This window comes from Vidua macroura, chromosome 5 (genome assembly GCF_024509145.1).
Source record: "Vidua macroura isolate BioBank_ID:100142 chromosome 5, ASM2450914v1, whole genome shotgun sequence".
In the NCBI taxonomy this organism is placed as follows: domain Eukaryota; kingdom Metazoa; phylum Chordata; class Aves; order Passeriformes; family Viduidae; genus Vidua; species Vidua macroura.
In genome coordinates this window covers 7,970,558-7,985,709 of record NC_071575.1, presented here as the reverse complement: position 1 = coordinate 7,985,709, position 15,152 = coordinate 7,970,558, and the positions used below count along the sequence as shown (strand labels likewise).

At 41.7% G+C, this 15,152-nt stretch overlaps 1 protein-coding gene across 2 annotated transcripts in view; it reads left to right on the top strand.

The window, feature by feature from the left end:
* Positions 1-15,152, top strand: part of PHF21B (PHD finger protein 21B) — a 161,461-nt gene that overhangs the window by 92,219 nt on the left and 54,090 nt on the right. The window contains exon 1 of one of the 2 annotated variants that reach the window (XM_053977789.1): positions 348-682. The exons of the other annotated variant lie outside the window; for it this stretch is intronic. Within the exon in view, the coding sequence (XP_053833764.1) occupies positions 557-682 (126 nt within the window). The 5' untranslated portion in view covers positions 348-556. Of the gene's footprint in view, positions 1-347; positions 683-15,152 lie in introns of those variants that run through there. 2 annotated transcript variants of the gene reach the window in all.

Genomic DNA, 15,152 nt, shown 5'->3' with positions numbered 1-15,152 from the left:
CAGTCGCGGTGGAAGAACACAGGAGGTCGCCAAGCACTGGGGTGCGGTGGGCACGTGGAATGGAAATTCAGACCGATGGAAGGGAAAGTTGAAAATACCATTCTTTAAGCCATTTATTATTAATTGAAGCTGCAGTATTACCTAGACTTATATCACGATCATTTATACTAGAATATTAGTTCGAGGCGAAACCCAAAGGGAAAAAAATCCAGCCCAAAACCCCAGCTTCGGAAGCCCAGAGTGCAACCCGCGAGTTCCCGAGCAAAGACGGGGAACCCAGCCCTTCCCCGTGCCAGGAAGAAAACCGTAAACCCTACCAAAAGAAAAGGAAATAACCCCAAATCCGCGCTGCCTGGGCGCCGGGGGGCCGTGTGCGTCTGCAGCCCTGCCGTGACGATGCCGCTCCTCTCTCCCCCTCTCCCGGCAGAGGCTGGCGGTGCCGGTGGGCAGCGGCGCCAAGCCCGGCGTTGTCCCGGCGCTCCTCAAGGCTCCGGGCGGCGGCAGCCCCGGGCACAACCTGCCCATCCCCGCGCTGCCGTGCCCGGCGCCCGTCGCGATGGTCACGGCGACCGCGCACGGCGGGAGGGGCGCGGAGCCCCCGCAGGGCGCGCCCGTCCATCTGCAGACCACGGCCAAGGCTGTGGGTGCCCGCCGGCCGCCGGAGCTCGGCTCCAGCAGCCAGGTACGGCCGGGCAGGGGCCGGGATCCGGGAGGGAAGGGTGGGGGTTTAAAGGGAAGGAGGCAGGGAGGGATGGGGGCCGGGCGGGAGCGGGAGGCGCTGCGGGCTCTGCCGCGGACGGGGCGCGAGTGGGTGTCCGCTGGGCGGGGGGCGTGAGGGGGCTCCGGGCCGGGGCAGGTGCCGGCGGGGCGGGGGGAGACCTGTGCCTCCATTCCAGTGCGCTCGGGGTGCAGGAGCAAGGAGAGATCTGTCCCTCTGTCCCGGAGCCATCGGGGTGCGGTGCTCGCTCCGCCGGCCCCAAGGGAAAGGCTTCCTGCTCGGGCGCCGAGCGCTGGGCGCTTGGGAACCTCAGTTCGTCCTCAGTTGCCCCACCTTCTGTCACCACGTCTCGGATTCGAAAGCCGTTCTTAAACCTCACAAAGTTTACGTAGAGAAATGTTCGCGGGCTGGAGGAGCTCCCGGCTGCGCTGGCATTTCGAGTCCCCGCAGTGAGGTGCTGGAAGCTGCCCTCGCTTAGGCACAGGGGAGCTGGCAGGCTGTTGCCTCCAGGACCGGATGCATATACATATTTAATGTTTATGTTCATGGTAAATAAAATATTAAATAAACGGACTTAGTGAAAGGAGATCAGAAGGGGAAGGGGTGCTGTTTGTCTGCTGCACACCATGTTTTGTGCAGTCCATTAGCAAGAGAAGATTTGACTCTAGTCATGCTGTGTGTCAGGAGAGGGAGGTGATGCTGATGAAGTTGAAATGTGAAGAAAGTGACAAAGCCTTTCTAAAACTTTATAGAAGAGAGTGCAATGTGTAATTGCTTACATGGAAAATGTGGATTTCTTTTCTGCTTTCTGCACATAGGGGCTGTGTTAGTCTGGGGTTGGTGGGGGGTTTTTTTGTTGGTTTTTGGTTTTTTGTTTGTTTTTTTTTTTTTTTTTTTTGTTTTTATTTTTTTTTTTTTTTTTTTTTCTTTTTTTTAAATTCCCCTTCACAGGCTCAGGACATGAACTCTAATAATCAGGAAAGGAGAACCTGGTATGGAGAAAGGCAACAGGCAAACTCTACCTAAAGACATTTGTAAGTCAAGGTTATGTTGGAATGCATGAGGCTTTTTAATACCCAGGAAGTCCCTTCCTAAAGATATGGGGCATGACCATCACCTACTGCATCCACTAACAAATAGAAAGCACATACAACCACTTTGGAAACCAAATTGTCCTGTCAGTTTTCTGGAGAAACAGTGTTCTGTTTAGCTGTTACACCAAAGTATCTGTCTGGGGAATTGGAGTTTGAATATACATTTTGTATCTCATGCTGGGTAATTTCCTTTTTAGAAAGTATTGTTTATGCTTTACTGAAAATACACTTGATGGTATCCTACTAGATATCTCTTAGAATCCTGGAAAATAACTATATAAATGATAATAATATGAAAGATAAAACTTCAAAATTACAACAGTCTATCATTTTGTGAAGGACTATCTTTTACTGTCACTGTCAGAAGCCATTGGAAGAAAATAATCAAAGCAGAGAGGGAAGAAGCTTGAAATATAATTTAATGTGTTTAGACCAAATAGTGAAGCAACAGTCCCAGGTGCTAGAGAGCAATGTGAGTTAGAACATTTGGCTGCAAACTTTTCACTTCTTCAGGTGTTGTTGGGAAGACTTTCTAATCCGCTGTGGTGTTGAATATTCCATGCTCCTTCCCATTATCCATTCAAAAGGGCAAATGGGTCCCAGTCCCACCTTCCACATCCCCAAGCATGCTGGGCTCAGTGGTGTATTGCAGCCTGCTGGAGCCAAGCACTGATGCTCTCAAACCTGAAACAGTATTTGTTCTGGCATTGCAACTTTTCCTTGCAAGGACCAGCTTCATTTCAAGCAGAGGCTTGCTGCTGTTGGAATAGCATGGGAATGTTGACCAGCATTTGCCTTGGTTTTGCTAGAGAAAAAGGTCTAGTGTTTTTACTTAGAGATGTCTTTACATAGCAAGTTTTCAACAGCTGTAGTTTTCTGACTTAGTTATCTCTGATTATGTTTGTAATTTATGAAAGAAGAAGCTGAGGAATGGCAGGTTTCTTAACCAGAGGACTGTCGTAGTTTTATCTTTTTGAGAATAGTCAGCAAACATGGATAGAAACAATAAGAAATATTGAATTGCAAAAATAAAAAATGCATTGGTCCTAAACTGTAAAACTTAGTGCCAGATTGCATGTTAATTATCACTCCTCTACCCAAATTAAACTTGTTTCGCAAAATTTATTTTTCTGGGGAAAAAAAAAAAAAAAAGATCTATTCTTGCTTCATGCTCAGTATTCTTGATTGTTCCTGGAGTGTTATCATGAATCAATGTAGTAAGACCTTAGCTACAAGCACTGTAGCGTTGGATGGAAATTTCACTGGTGACATTTATTAATAAGTATTTATTGTATCTTCTTTTTGGGCTCTTTCGTAGTGTTGTTACTACTCAGTAAAGTTGTTTGGGGTTTTTTTTCAACAGGAATGCATGCAGTCTGTAAGATGGAGGACAACAGATCTCTGCAAACTGGGCTAAGATGGCAAGCTGACAGTTGTAACTGAGATTACTGGTGTAGTGTAGCATCTGCATCTTCGGCATCTGCAAAGCGAGGGAAAGGGCAAGGGCATGAAGTGTAATGTTACAAGTGTCTGAACAGTGCTTGAAAGTATTTAGAGGATCAGGATGTGTGTATGGTCATGTCATGTGGTATCTAGCAAGAAGAATGAAATGCTAAATGAAACTCAGCAGAAAAACATAGGGCATCAAACACTATCTAAATACAGAACTTTCAAATACAGATAGGATTAAATGTAAGGTTGTTACAAAAATTTAATTTGGGCAGCAGCAAGTCATCACTTTCATTTTAGGATGTTGTTTACCCAGCTGATTTTTAAAGTGATTTTGAAATGTTGTTGACTTAATGGAAGCCATATCTGCATAGGAAAAAGTATCTAAGTAAAGAAACGCATAACAGATGCTAAAGGATTGTTTAGATACATATCACGTGGTTTATTAGAAGCAGGATATATTGTGAGATTAAAAAGGATTGAAATGTGTAAGCATTGGAAATGTTGTGCTGCAGGAATCAGTGGTGGGTCTACACTATTCCCTGGCAGCCTTTCAGTGTCAATCCCACGTGTGAAGACATGACTGACAGAGCTACACTGATGCAAGTGTACAGACAGGCACATCATGAGTGGAGCTCTTGCTCCCACTCCAAGAAATGAAGCTTAGAGCTTCATTTGGATAATCTGGAGCAAGTTATGTTGGCTAAAGCAGAATTTTGCTGGCATAAGCTGAATTTTGCTGGCATATGATATATACATGATAGGTGTGCTTTGCCTTCACAGAATTGCTAGTGCTGTTGTGTAGAGAAAATGCCCTAGAGCTACTGGGTAGTCAATGGTATGCCTGTACCTACAACATACTTTGGTATAAAGAGATTTTTATATAAGCCTCTCAAATTTTATTTTTATTGTAATGATATTTATGTGGTATTTACCCTTTCATATTCTCACCACCATTTCCTGACTGAAAGCAAGATCTGAAATTGCTTTGCTGAAGGACAAAGTCCCATCTGCTGTGTTGGAACAATGTACCTTTTAAAGAAAATGCTCCTCTGCTGTCTCCTCATTCTCTTCTAACTAGCAAAACTGTGGCCCAGCAGTCATCCCAGGGTCTAGTTTGGGGAAATCAGAAAACATTTTGGCTGTTGGAAAGACACTTGGATCAGGCAGTATTGGAAGCACAAGCAGAGAAGGGGAACACTCTCTCAGACCCCTTGTCTGCAAGGACAAAAGTGCTGGGGGACATGCCAGCACTGGGCCATGGAGCACCAGACACACACACAGTGTGTCTGGAACTCACTGGGATCTCTGTCTGCTGTTACTCTGTGCAACTCTTACAAAACACCTTAGCAAGGCCCTGGCTCTGTGTCCATCATGACTCCACAAGCAGCATCAAACCTACCTCCTGCCCCTCTCTGTACTTCCCTTCCCACACATGCATTTCCTGGGTCAGCGAGAGAAAATGTGGCAGCTTCCCCATGCACGTGCACTCTTGCGTCCCAGGGCTTTTCCATACAGAGGGGTTCTTTCAAAGCAAAATACAGTATGAGGATTTATTGTGCTATAAATCCTTGGCAAGATAGTAAACTGTTGTCCACAAATACTTCATTAACTCCACAGCTCACAGAGATGCTTGTGTCCCTGTTTAGACTGAGCAGACAACACAGGTATCCATTTATTTTTTCAGGAAATGTGGTTTTTATACATGTAGGAGGATGCTCATTTATACCTGTTAGTTATCTGTATATTCAATTTACCAGAAAAAAATGCATCCCAGAACTTTAGGAGCATACTTTTACTTACAATGGTCATTTTTCAGAATAATGTACTTGTAGAATGATTTATTACCTTTCTCTTCACCATCCTACTTTATATGCTTCACTATGCTCTTTGTAAAAGTATTTCCTCCATAACTGTAAATCTGCCTGTGCATATACTAAGTCTTCCTTGGTTTTTATTTATTATTCATGTTGAAGCAGTACTTACAGGTTTTATTTATAGAGGTATTTACCTGTATTGGTTATGTGGCTATATATAGCTTTTTTTTTTTTTTTCTAGAATCCATGTTACTACAGTGCCTGAAAATGTGGGAATAGTTAATTTATCCTCACAGTATGGAGTTAGTATGACTAAGGCATTATTATTCCATGTTTTACTGTGGGAAAACTGAGAAATAAAGGATCCACTTATGCTGATCCCTCTATGCTTCTCCATAGGAAGCTCACAAGGGCTGCCTTAGGCAGGATCCCCGTATTGGCAGCCACACTACAGGCCTTTTTGGTAATTTTGAGAATGCCTCAGACATGTCTGTGCTGCACATGGCATCCTTGGGAATGAGAACTGTCCAACAAGTCCTTGGATCATGCCACGGCCCCCTCTAGCCTTTGCTGTAGCTCTCTGCACATCTGCCTCATACTCCTTTCTCATCCATGCGCTGAAATGCAGGTGGAAATGATAACTAGTGAGCACAAGTAAGGACAAAAGCAAGATCCAGAGGCTCCACACAGATCTAAGGGAGGAGACATTTTTCTATAGATTATGAGAGCCTTGGTCATGTTGGCCATGGCCAGAGCACCAGCATCTCGCTGGCATCAGAAATGTGCCAGGTTGTCTGTGATTGCCAAAATCGTTGTGTTTCTGGAGTCCATGGCTCCTGCTCTTACTGTGTGTTACAGCTGGTGTTCAGTTGCATTTTTCTTCAGATCTGTGTTGGTCAGTGATGGCTGATGAATTTCAAGATATTGAAGAGAATAGTTGAGGGCTTACTTCAGCTTTGTTTTATCGGTCACTGTATTGGTTTCTGGATGCCTGTCCTGGAGGAACAGAGCAATGACTGCTCTGTCTGGGTAACAGTTCCTATTGACTTTCCATAAATTGTTCTGTTTTTTATGGTTTCCTCAAATGTGAAACAAAGGCTGGGTTTCCTGCTGGGGCCTTATTAGGGCACTGAGCTTTCTGCTTTTGCTGGTCTATGAGAGCAACCTGGCATGGTAACAGCGTTCTGTTCAAAATGACAACAGAGGAGAAAACTCTGCAGAAAGCTAGTGATGTGGAGATTTTGAACAGGTAAGTACTGACCATGCCATCATGGGCACGGTTTCATATACCAGGGTTTTTGTAAACAGAGGAATTCTGAAGTATGATCCTATTAGAGTGTACCTTCAGGAGATACGTGAAAATGGAGGAGAGGTGACCTAGCCAAATTAAATTATGTCCTGGTTTAGGGCAAATTTGGGAGAAAACCTCCAAAGGGGCTCCTCTGGAAAGCAGATTCAAGCAGCCCCTCCCCCAAGAGATTTAGAAAAATATTTCATTGGAGAAAAGTGGAAAAAAAAGCTGTTTAATTAACAGTCAAAGCATTCACCAGCACAAAAAAAAACAACCAAAAAAAAAAAAAAAAAAAAACAACCAAAAAAAACCCAAAAAAAACCCCAAAAAACCCCCAATATTAAACAATAAAACCTCTTGCTGCTCCAAAGAGATACTCAGAAAGTCCCCTTGGTGGGCTGTAGCTCAGCTCACCCAGGCTGTTCTCAGTCCCTGCAGTGCTGGAGATGCCACGGCCCAGGACCGGCCCCGTGGGCCACAGCTGCGAGCTGCCCGTGCTCTTCTGGTGTTCAGTCCAGAGCAGGTTTGAGCACTTCCAAGAAAAAGAAAAACCACACCCCAGGGAACTTCTCTGCCTCAGCTACCTAAAAACTAACTAAAAGCAAAGGAGAGCCCTGTCCTGCTGTCTGTCTGTGCTGCAGACAACACAGTCCAGGAGCAGAATGTGGAGGAGCGAGTGCAGCTTCTGAAAACAAACTGCGCGTGTCTTCTCTCCCCACTTCACTCTCAGAACCAGTCTTAAAGGTATGAAACTTATTTCTGGGCTAAACAGACAAATGGGGATACAGTTCAGCATCATAAAGTCACCCCAGGACAGAATAATAAAAAAGAAAAACACTCCGAGCGTAAGAACTCCAAGAATTTACCACTCCAGTCACCATCCAGTGATCAGTTCTTGCCATTGGGACTTAAGTTTTAACTCTACCATTAGAATGTTGTAAAGAACATAGTAATTTCAGGAAGTGGGTTATAGAGTGTGTGTGACAGATTCTGCTTGTATCTGCACCCTCTTAGTTGCAGGTTTATTAGAAGAGGTTCATTAATTTGCTCCATATTTAAATATGGGTATCTAACAGCAAGATTTGGCCTTAGTACTCTGATATATACAGCATAAAAGCACTTTAAAATTTGTATTTCTTGCTAAATAGCATAAAATTACATCCTTTCAGGTTAATGAAACCATTTCTCAATGCTGGTTGCTGTTGATGGGATATTTAAATGTCAGATTCACAATAAGCACTTATGCTTCCTGATGATAAATGGCTTCCTTTTAAACATCCCAGATATGTGTATGTGTCAATGCATCTAAAGCGTGTGGATTTCTTCTCTGCTCAATCTGCGTTCCCATTTGGTTTACATTAGGGTTCAGACACCCAAAGACTGAATAAAGACTCTCAGGAACTGAATAAAACCTCATTAGGCCCTATATGGTATTCCTTACACAGCCAAAAATTTCCAGTGAAGGCAGCAGAATATTCAGCAGGAAAGGGATTTACAATGACTATCAGATACTTTGTTGTAAAAGTCTAAGAGCAACTTTTCCAAATTTGTTTCTGTGGGAGCTGGCAAACAAACACCCTGCTGGAAGAAAATTTAATGACCAGGGAATGTAGCGTTGCACTACAATTGGGTTGATGAGGAATGATGTCGGGACGGGTTCTTGTTTGGGGATCTGAATAATGATTTATTGAAGAACAAGATACAGCTCCAAACACAGGCCAAGGACAAGAACCCAGATGAGCTGAGGGTCCAGGATTATCTGTGGGATAAGAGGGGGTGGTTCAGAGGATCAGGGTCCAATGGGAGTAGGACAAAATGGTGCAAGGTGTGGTTAAAAACAGAGAGAGCCTTTGGGGATTGGCTGGGCGGAGCAATGAGAAAAATCAGGGCCAATAGGGATTCTCCAATAGGGGAATGGACAACAGTCTAGGAGACATACAAAAATGGAAATAGGGGCTGAACGGGGGGGGGGGGGGGGGGCAAGGCCAAAGGGCCAATGGGACAACAGAACTCACAGGGAATTAACATACAAATGCAGAGGCTTGTGGGAATGAGGCTTTTCTCACCCTAATCTTGGGGTGTATTACTTATTGTAATCCCTCCAAGGTCGAGGAATGATTTTAGTCACTGGCCCTTGTGAGTCCCAGTTTCTGGAGAGCAGACCATGGTTGTTGTCTGCAGCATTTGTGTCACTGAACATCCCATCTGCAGATCCATGTGCAGGGTGTAGGAATGGACATACTGCCTATGTATTTATGGAATGGATTTTCTTCCTGTGAGTGTCTAAGTGTCTCTACTGAGGAAAACAAGCAGAAGGAGATTAACTGAAAGCTACTTTAGTTTTGTCAGTGGTTCCTTGTCCTGCAGAAGAATGATGCAGTTGTCAGCACATTTGCATGTCCTTATAATCAGAAGTACTTCTTTGTCCTGTCTATAGAGAACCAAACAGAAGAGACCAGGTTAAAGGAGGGAAATGCAATTGCTCCAATTTCATGCCTTTTCTTGGGAGCAATTTTAATTGCCTGTAAAATAAAGTCTTAAAATTTAGGAAGATAAAAATGTAGAAGCATGGGCAGCAGAGGAGGGGTTTTTTATGCCCTTCTGCCCTGCTCAGGTGAGATCCCATCTGCAGAGCTGCCTCCAGCCCTGGGGTCCTGGCACAGGAAGGACATGGAGCTGCTGGAACAAGTCCAGAGAAGGCGCCAAGATGATCAGAGGGATGTAGCAGCTCTGCTGTGGTGAAACTCAGGGAGAATTCAGACTGCTCAGCCTGGAGAAGAGAAGCTTTGCAGGGACTGTATTGTCTGAAGAATCCAACAAGGAGGGTGAATACAGAGTTTGGACAAGGGTCTGGAGTGACCAGACAAGGGAGAATGGCTTCAAACTGACAGAGGGCAGGGTTAGATGAGATATTGGGAAGAAATTTTTCCCCGTAAGGGTGGGTGAGGCACTGGCTCAGGTTGTCCAGAGGAGCTCTGGCTGCTGTATCCTTGGAAGTGTCCAAGGCCGGGTTGAATGGGGCTGAGAGCAACATGGTCTTTTGGAAGGTGTCCCTGGCCATGGCAGGGGATAGGATGGGATGAACTTTAAAGGTCTTTTCCAACCCAAGCCTTTCTGGAAATCTGTGATTCTGTAGTCAGTCCCCATGTGGAAGTTTCTGTGATATTTTCATACATCCTTATATATTATCCATACAAACAAAATTCTGAGTACTTTATTCTAAGGCTGAGGGTTTTTAGCACATGATTGTTTTGACATTAATCAGAGTAGCTCCCATGGAGAGCTTTGATTCACTTCAGAAATGCAAAGAATGCCCTAAAAATGATAATATACTGTAGCTATTCATTGTAATTGGAGGCTGTCTGTGCTTCACAGAAATTATCAGTCAAGCATTCCTGAAAATGTCAGAATTTTCAAGTTAGTTCTATTTAAAATGCAGGAACAAGTATGTGAGGGGTTGGATAGAAGATTTGAGGGCTATGTGATTCAAACTTGAAGTGCAGTTTGTAATAGTGAAAGATGATCAGCTTTGGGGCTGGAGAAATCATATCCTAGGTCTTTTTCTAAATTATGGGATGCATAAACAGGTCTACTTACTCTACATGTGCTATTACTTTAATAAAAGGCATCACTTTAGGAAATTAAAAGCTTTGGAATATTGCTAAATGTCTTAGTTCCATTTATTGTTTAAAGGTGGGGTTTTCTCATTATCTTCAGAGTTTGTGGGATAGTTGAATAATTTGCAGGAATCTGTTTGATACCAGACTTCAAACTCTGTATTTATCCTCTTTCACTGTTCACATTGCGAATACAGAAATGATAAGATCTCCTGTTGGTGTTCTAACTGTATCAGGATTTGGCAATTGGTCTGCTACTAATCTCACAATGTGCATTTGTGTCTATATTGAAATTGATTGGAAAAATGTATCAGGAAATACTGATCTTCAACTATTTTATGTATAAATGTGGAGGGGTTGGTGAGAGAGATGGGCGGGAGAGTAGATGCTGTAAACACAGAGTGCTGATGGATACTCAAGTAGTAAATAGAAATATCTTAGAAGTAATTCCTGACAGTAATAAAAACAGCAATTTTATTTCATCTGTGGATAATAAACTTGTTTCACATTGCAATATAAGTGGTGTTTATGTTATATTAATATTTATTAGTACTTACTGATGCTAAGGTTTAGTTGTTCTCTTTTCCTCACATCATAGCCATTGCATAAAAATTCAAGTTAAATTGCTACACAGTAAGCAATTAAAAGTGTTTGTGTGTGTGAGAGAGAAGAAAGTCATCTGTGTGTGGAGATATTCCTATAGAGAAGGACAGACCCTCCCTGACTAGGAATCTAGAGAGTTGTGCTCCAAGTGATGGCGTTCTGTTTGCGCTAGTTAAAAGATTTGGTTCTTTGAATGCTTATTTCAACCCACAGGCACTGTTTTGCTGTTCATATAAGAGTGGTTTGCATGGGTTTCCTGCCTTTTAATGGGGTGTTTTCATATCCTTTGCTTTGTTGGCAGTGCCTCTTCAGGAATGAGATCGTGCACTATGTTAAATGGCCTTTTTGTGTGACATGTCAAGGATTGCCAACTTGGAGGATAATGTGAGTCAGAAAGTGCCTGATCCAAATTTAACCAAATTTGTTCATCTCTAAATTTAGATAATAGCTGAATGGCAAGACAGATATATTTCAATTTCCATCAGTGACAAGGACAGAGTGTTGGCGGATGCCTGTTAAAAGCTATAGCATGTGTTTTTGATACTCATATATGTGTGTATGGGTGGGAAAAGACTTGTTACTTTTACTTATCATGAGCCTGTTTCTTCTTTGACTGCTTTGAAATCACTCTTGAGCTTGATGTTCCTTCTGTGCAGATAATTCTTGTGCAGACAGTATGCTGTGGTCTTGAGTAATGTTTTTGCCTTCTTGAGTAGAAAGGCTTGCATTGGAATTGGATTTTTATCATTAAGAAAACTGAAATATAGACCCTTTTAAAATAAGGCAGGCACCAGGCAAGGTAAGACAAACCAAAATTCTTTTTGTTGATCTTACAATCAGGCTTCAATATCAGTAATTTCAGAAAATGGTTTCAAGTTTATCCTCCATCTGAGCATAACCCTGCATTAACATGTATATAATTCACGTGTCTTCAAGAGGATTAATCATATTCATGTATCAGTTTGCATTTACCTGCTTTTCTCTGCTGGGGTCTTAATCTTTTTGACTGTTCTAATTCTTCAGCCAAATATTGCCCTTGGAGATTTGACCAGTTAAGGCAAGACCATCCCCATTGCTTTTGTGCAAGGCATTTCGTGAACGGGTATGACTGTTTGTGTGGGGGGTTTTTGCCATGAGATCTTTATTATAGACCTTTGACTAGCCTCTTTTTCTTGTTTTATTTTATTACAACCCCAGTTCAGTGAGTTGTGTCAATAAATTTGCACATGTAGGATATTACAAACAATTTGATTGTTGCATCCCTCACTGAATCAAACAATGAGACTGGCTGGGTTGGAGATGTGTTCATTTTTATTTGCAGGATCACTGCAATAGCAGTGACTGAATAGGTAATACCAGAATGTGAATGACAGCTTTGATAGGATTAAAGCAATATTGTGCTTCCTGTAATTTGCTGAACTGGTAATGATGATTTAAGGGTTTTGCCATAAATATTTACTATCCTTCTGGGTGTGAAATAAACCCACAAGTCAGCATTGTTTAATTTAATATAATATTAATTTTTCTTTGAACAATATCTTAGTACACTAGGATTTTTTTATAGAAGCCTAGTAGTAATAAGAATACTGTAGAAATTTGACAGAGATGCTACAGGGGTACTATGATTTTAGAAGACTGTATATGGTAATTAACTAGCATTTGCTCTAATGAAACCCCACAACCCAATTTGCTGTTTCCACATTTTCTTTAGGGTAAAGCATTACTACATTCATTTTCTCTCACACTTGTCTTTTCAAAATACAAGCCAGTCCTCTGTATTCTGTTGACATGTGTAATTTTTAACCTTTCCTATAATATGGGAAATTTGATATTACATTTGTTATTATTTCTAGAAAAGGACAGCCCAATCTCCCTAATAAGTATGACAAGATAAAAAGCTTCAGGTTTCTGCTATATTTGTGGTTTTAAGTAGGTTTCAAAGCCAGAGTAAGTGGCTTTGAACCATCACTGTGATGGCTCAGGATTGTCAAGCCTTGAGGAATGTGAGCTCTAACTCTCATTCTTCTGAATCCAGAAATGGGTTTTGAACTTAGAAGTTATTACATAGAACTAGAACTAATTTATATCTTGGTATATCATGATGTGTTTACACTTCAGTAAGTTTAAGTTTATAAATCTTAATAACACAGCATTTCTCAGAAAATTCTATGAGCATTGTCAAATGTGTGAGTTTGGAACATCTCCACTGAAGTCAGGTCTAGAGAAGCTTTATTTGTACCAGAAGAATTAATCTAGAAGATACGTCACTATTTTCTATTCTATTTCTATCCTATTCTATTCATTCATTATTTTCTTAATGACAGTACAATAGGCTTGGCAAGCTATTAGTGATTTTTGTTGTTGTTATTATTACTACTATATTTTCTTTTAAAAGGGATGTTTAATAAAAAGAAAAAAATCACCAACTTTTTGACATGTTCATCCTAATTTTTACATTTTTTCAATTTGCAGTATGAGGGTGTAGAGTGTACAGAACTTCCATATCTGCATGCAGAAGATAATTGAGTAGCTTCCCTTCTCAACATTCAGCTTTTGTGACCAATGGCATGGTATAAATAACCCTGAGTAAGAGCCACTCAGTCTCAAAATTATTAGCCATTTCATGCTGTAAGAGTTCCCTTTGTAGCTTCCTGGCAATTATTTTGGATTTAGGATATCTTTTTAAGAAATAAGAAAGATGGAGGGAAACTTTTTACAAGGTCCTATAGTGACTAGACAAGGGAGAATGGCTTCAAACTGACAGAGGGCAGAGTTGGATGGGATATCGGAAAGAAATTCTTCCCTGTGAGGGTGGTGAGGCACTGGCCCATGTTTCCCAGAGAAGCTGTGGCTGCCCTATCTCCAGAAGGGTCCAAGGCCAGGTCGGATGGGGCTTGGAGCAATATGGTCTGGTGGAAGGCGTCCCTGCCAATGGCAGGGGGTGGAATGGGATGATCAATAAGGTCCCTTGCAATCCAAGCCATTCTATGATTCCATGATTGTCCAATTAAAAAAAAAAAAAAAATTAAAAAAAAAACCCCTCCATTTTACCTCTGGGAATGACGTGGTTGAAGTCCTGATCTTTCCAATGGTATCCCTATGGATATACACTCAGCATTTCATTGGGCTAAGACTCATGAAGGTCCGTGGCTCTGCCTCCGTGAAGACTTTATTGTTGTACCATCTGATTTGCACAGTAGGCAAGCTCAAAACACAGCGTATTTTCTCCCTCTGTCTTTTATTTCTAGCAAAAGAGATTAGACTAGATCTTGGGAAGAACTTCAGTGCTGAAGTGCATCTGGCTGCTTGGAGCTCAAAGATCATCAATCTCTGCTCAGTAGCATTCAGGCTTGGGCCTAGGTGAAATCTGGGGATGCCTCTATTTCTACCAGTTATATTAAAAAAAAAATGCTTGAACTGGGGCATTGTAGGAACTGCTGTCATGTTAACAAGGTGAACAACAAGTGACCAGAGCATTGATTGGAATTGTTGGTTCTCTTTTCCCCCAAGTGTTCTCTCAGCCACTGGGCCACAAAACCACATCCTTTCTTCTGTCACTGGCTAATTTAGCAGAAGAGCTTGGAAGAAGAGTCTTTCTCTCAAGTATGTTCTGATAGTTAAATGATTCACAGTGCCATGTGTGAGTGTAGGATCTGAAATCTTCCTACTCTGGAGTAGGCAGTTGGACTCCCAAGAAACTGGTTGAAGGAAGAGATGGGAAGCAGAAGGAAAGGAAAGCACAGCTTTCATGGAGTATGCTTTGAATGAAACTGGTTAACCACAGACTGATCTCCAGAACAGGGCTCAGGGAGGTGAAACTCCATGGGAATGAAGCAGGTCTCCTCTTTCAGAGCAAAGTACAAACACATGGAATCAGTAGTGCAGCAAAACACATCAGTGCAGCATCTCAGGAAGGAAAGGAGGTTTTTACTAGTTCTAAAATTTCCTGGCTCTATCATTGAAGGGAAGCACTAATGCTTACTTTGATATAGTATAACTCTGGAAAAGTATTATGGGTAATATATTGTGCTCTGAAAGGTATGCTTATGTAGTCACATATATACACATATATATCTGTATCTATTTATGAATTTATTTATATAAGCATACATTTACCAAATGCTTTTACTATCTGAACATTTGGATCACCAAAGAAACAATTACATTTGTAAGTGAATACTATAGAGTTTGCCACCCTCCAAAACTAAATATGGCTATTTTCTTTTACTAGAAGACAGCACCTACATAGCAGTATCTGCAATGATTTTTCACAGCTGCAGTCCTAGAACTATGGAATACCAAAATTAGGAATTCAATAGCAATGGTAATTCTACCATATTGTGCTAAAGCAATATTTTGCATTGGGTTTTGTTGAAGGATAAGTAGCTTAATATAGCCGAGCAATCTGCCTAAAAAGTATAAAATGCATGCTTATGGGATGTACTGCACATCCAAGTTAACATTTGCTGAGAAAGTTGCTGCTTCCTTTTTTTTTTATCCTAACAAACAATATTAACTGCATGATTTTAAAATCAGTCATATTCATACACACTCTATATAGAA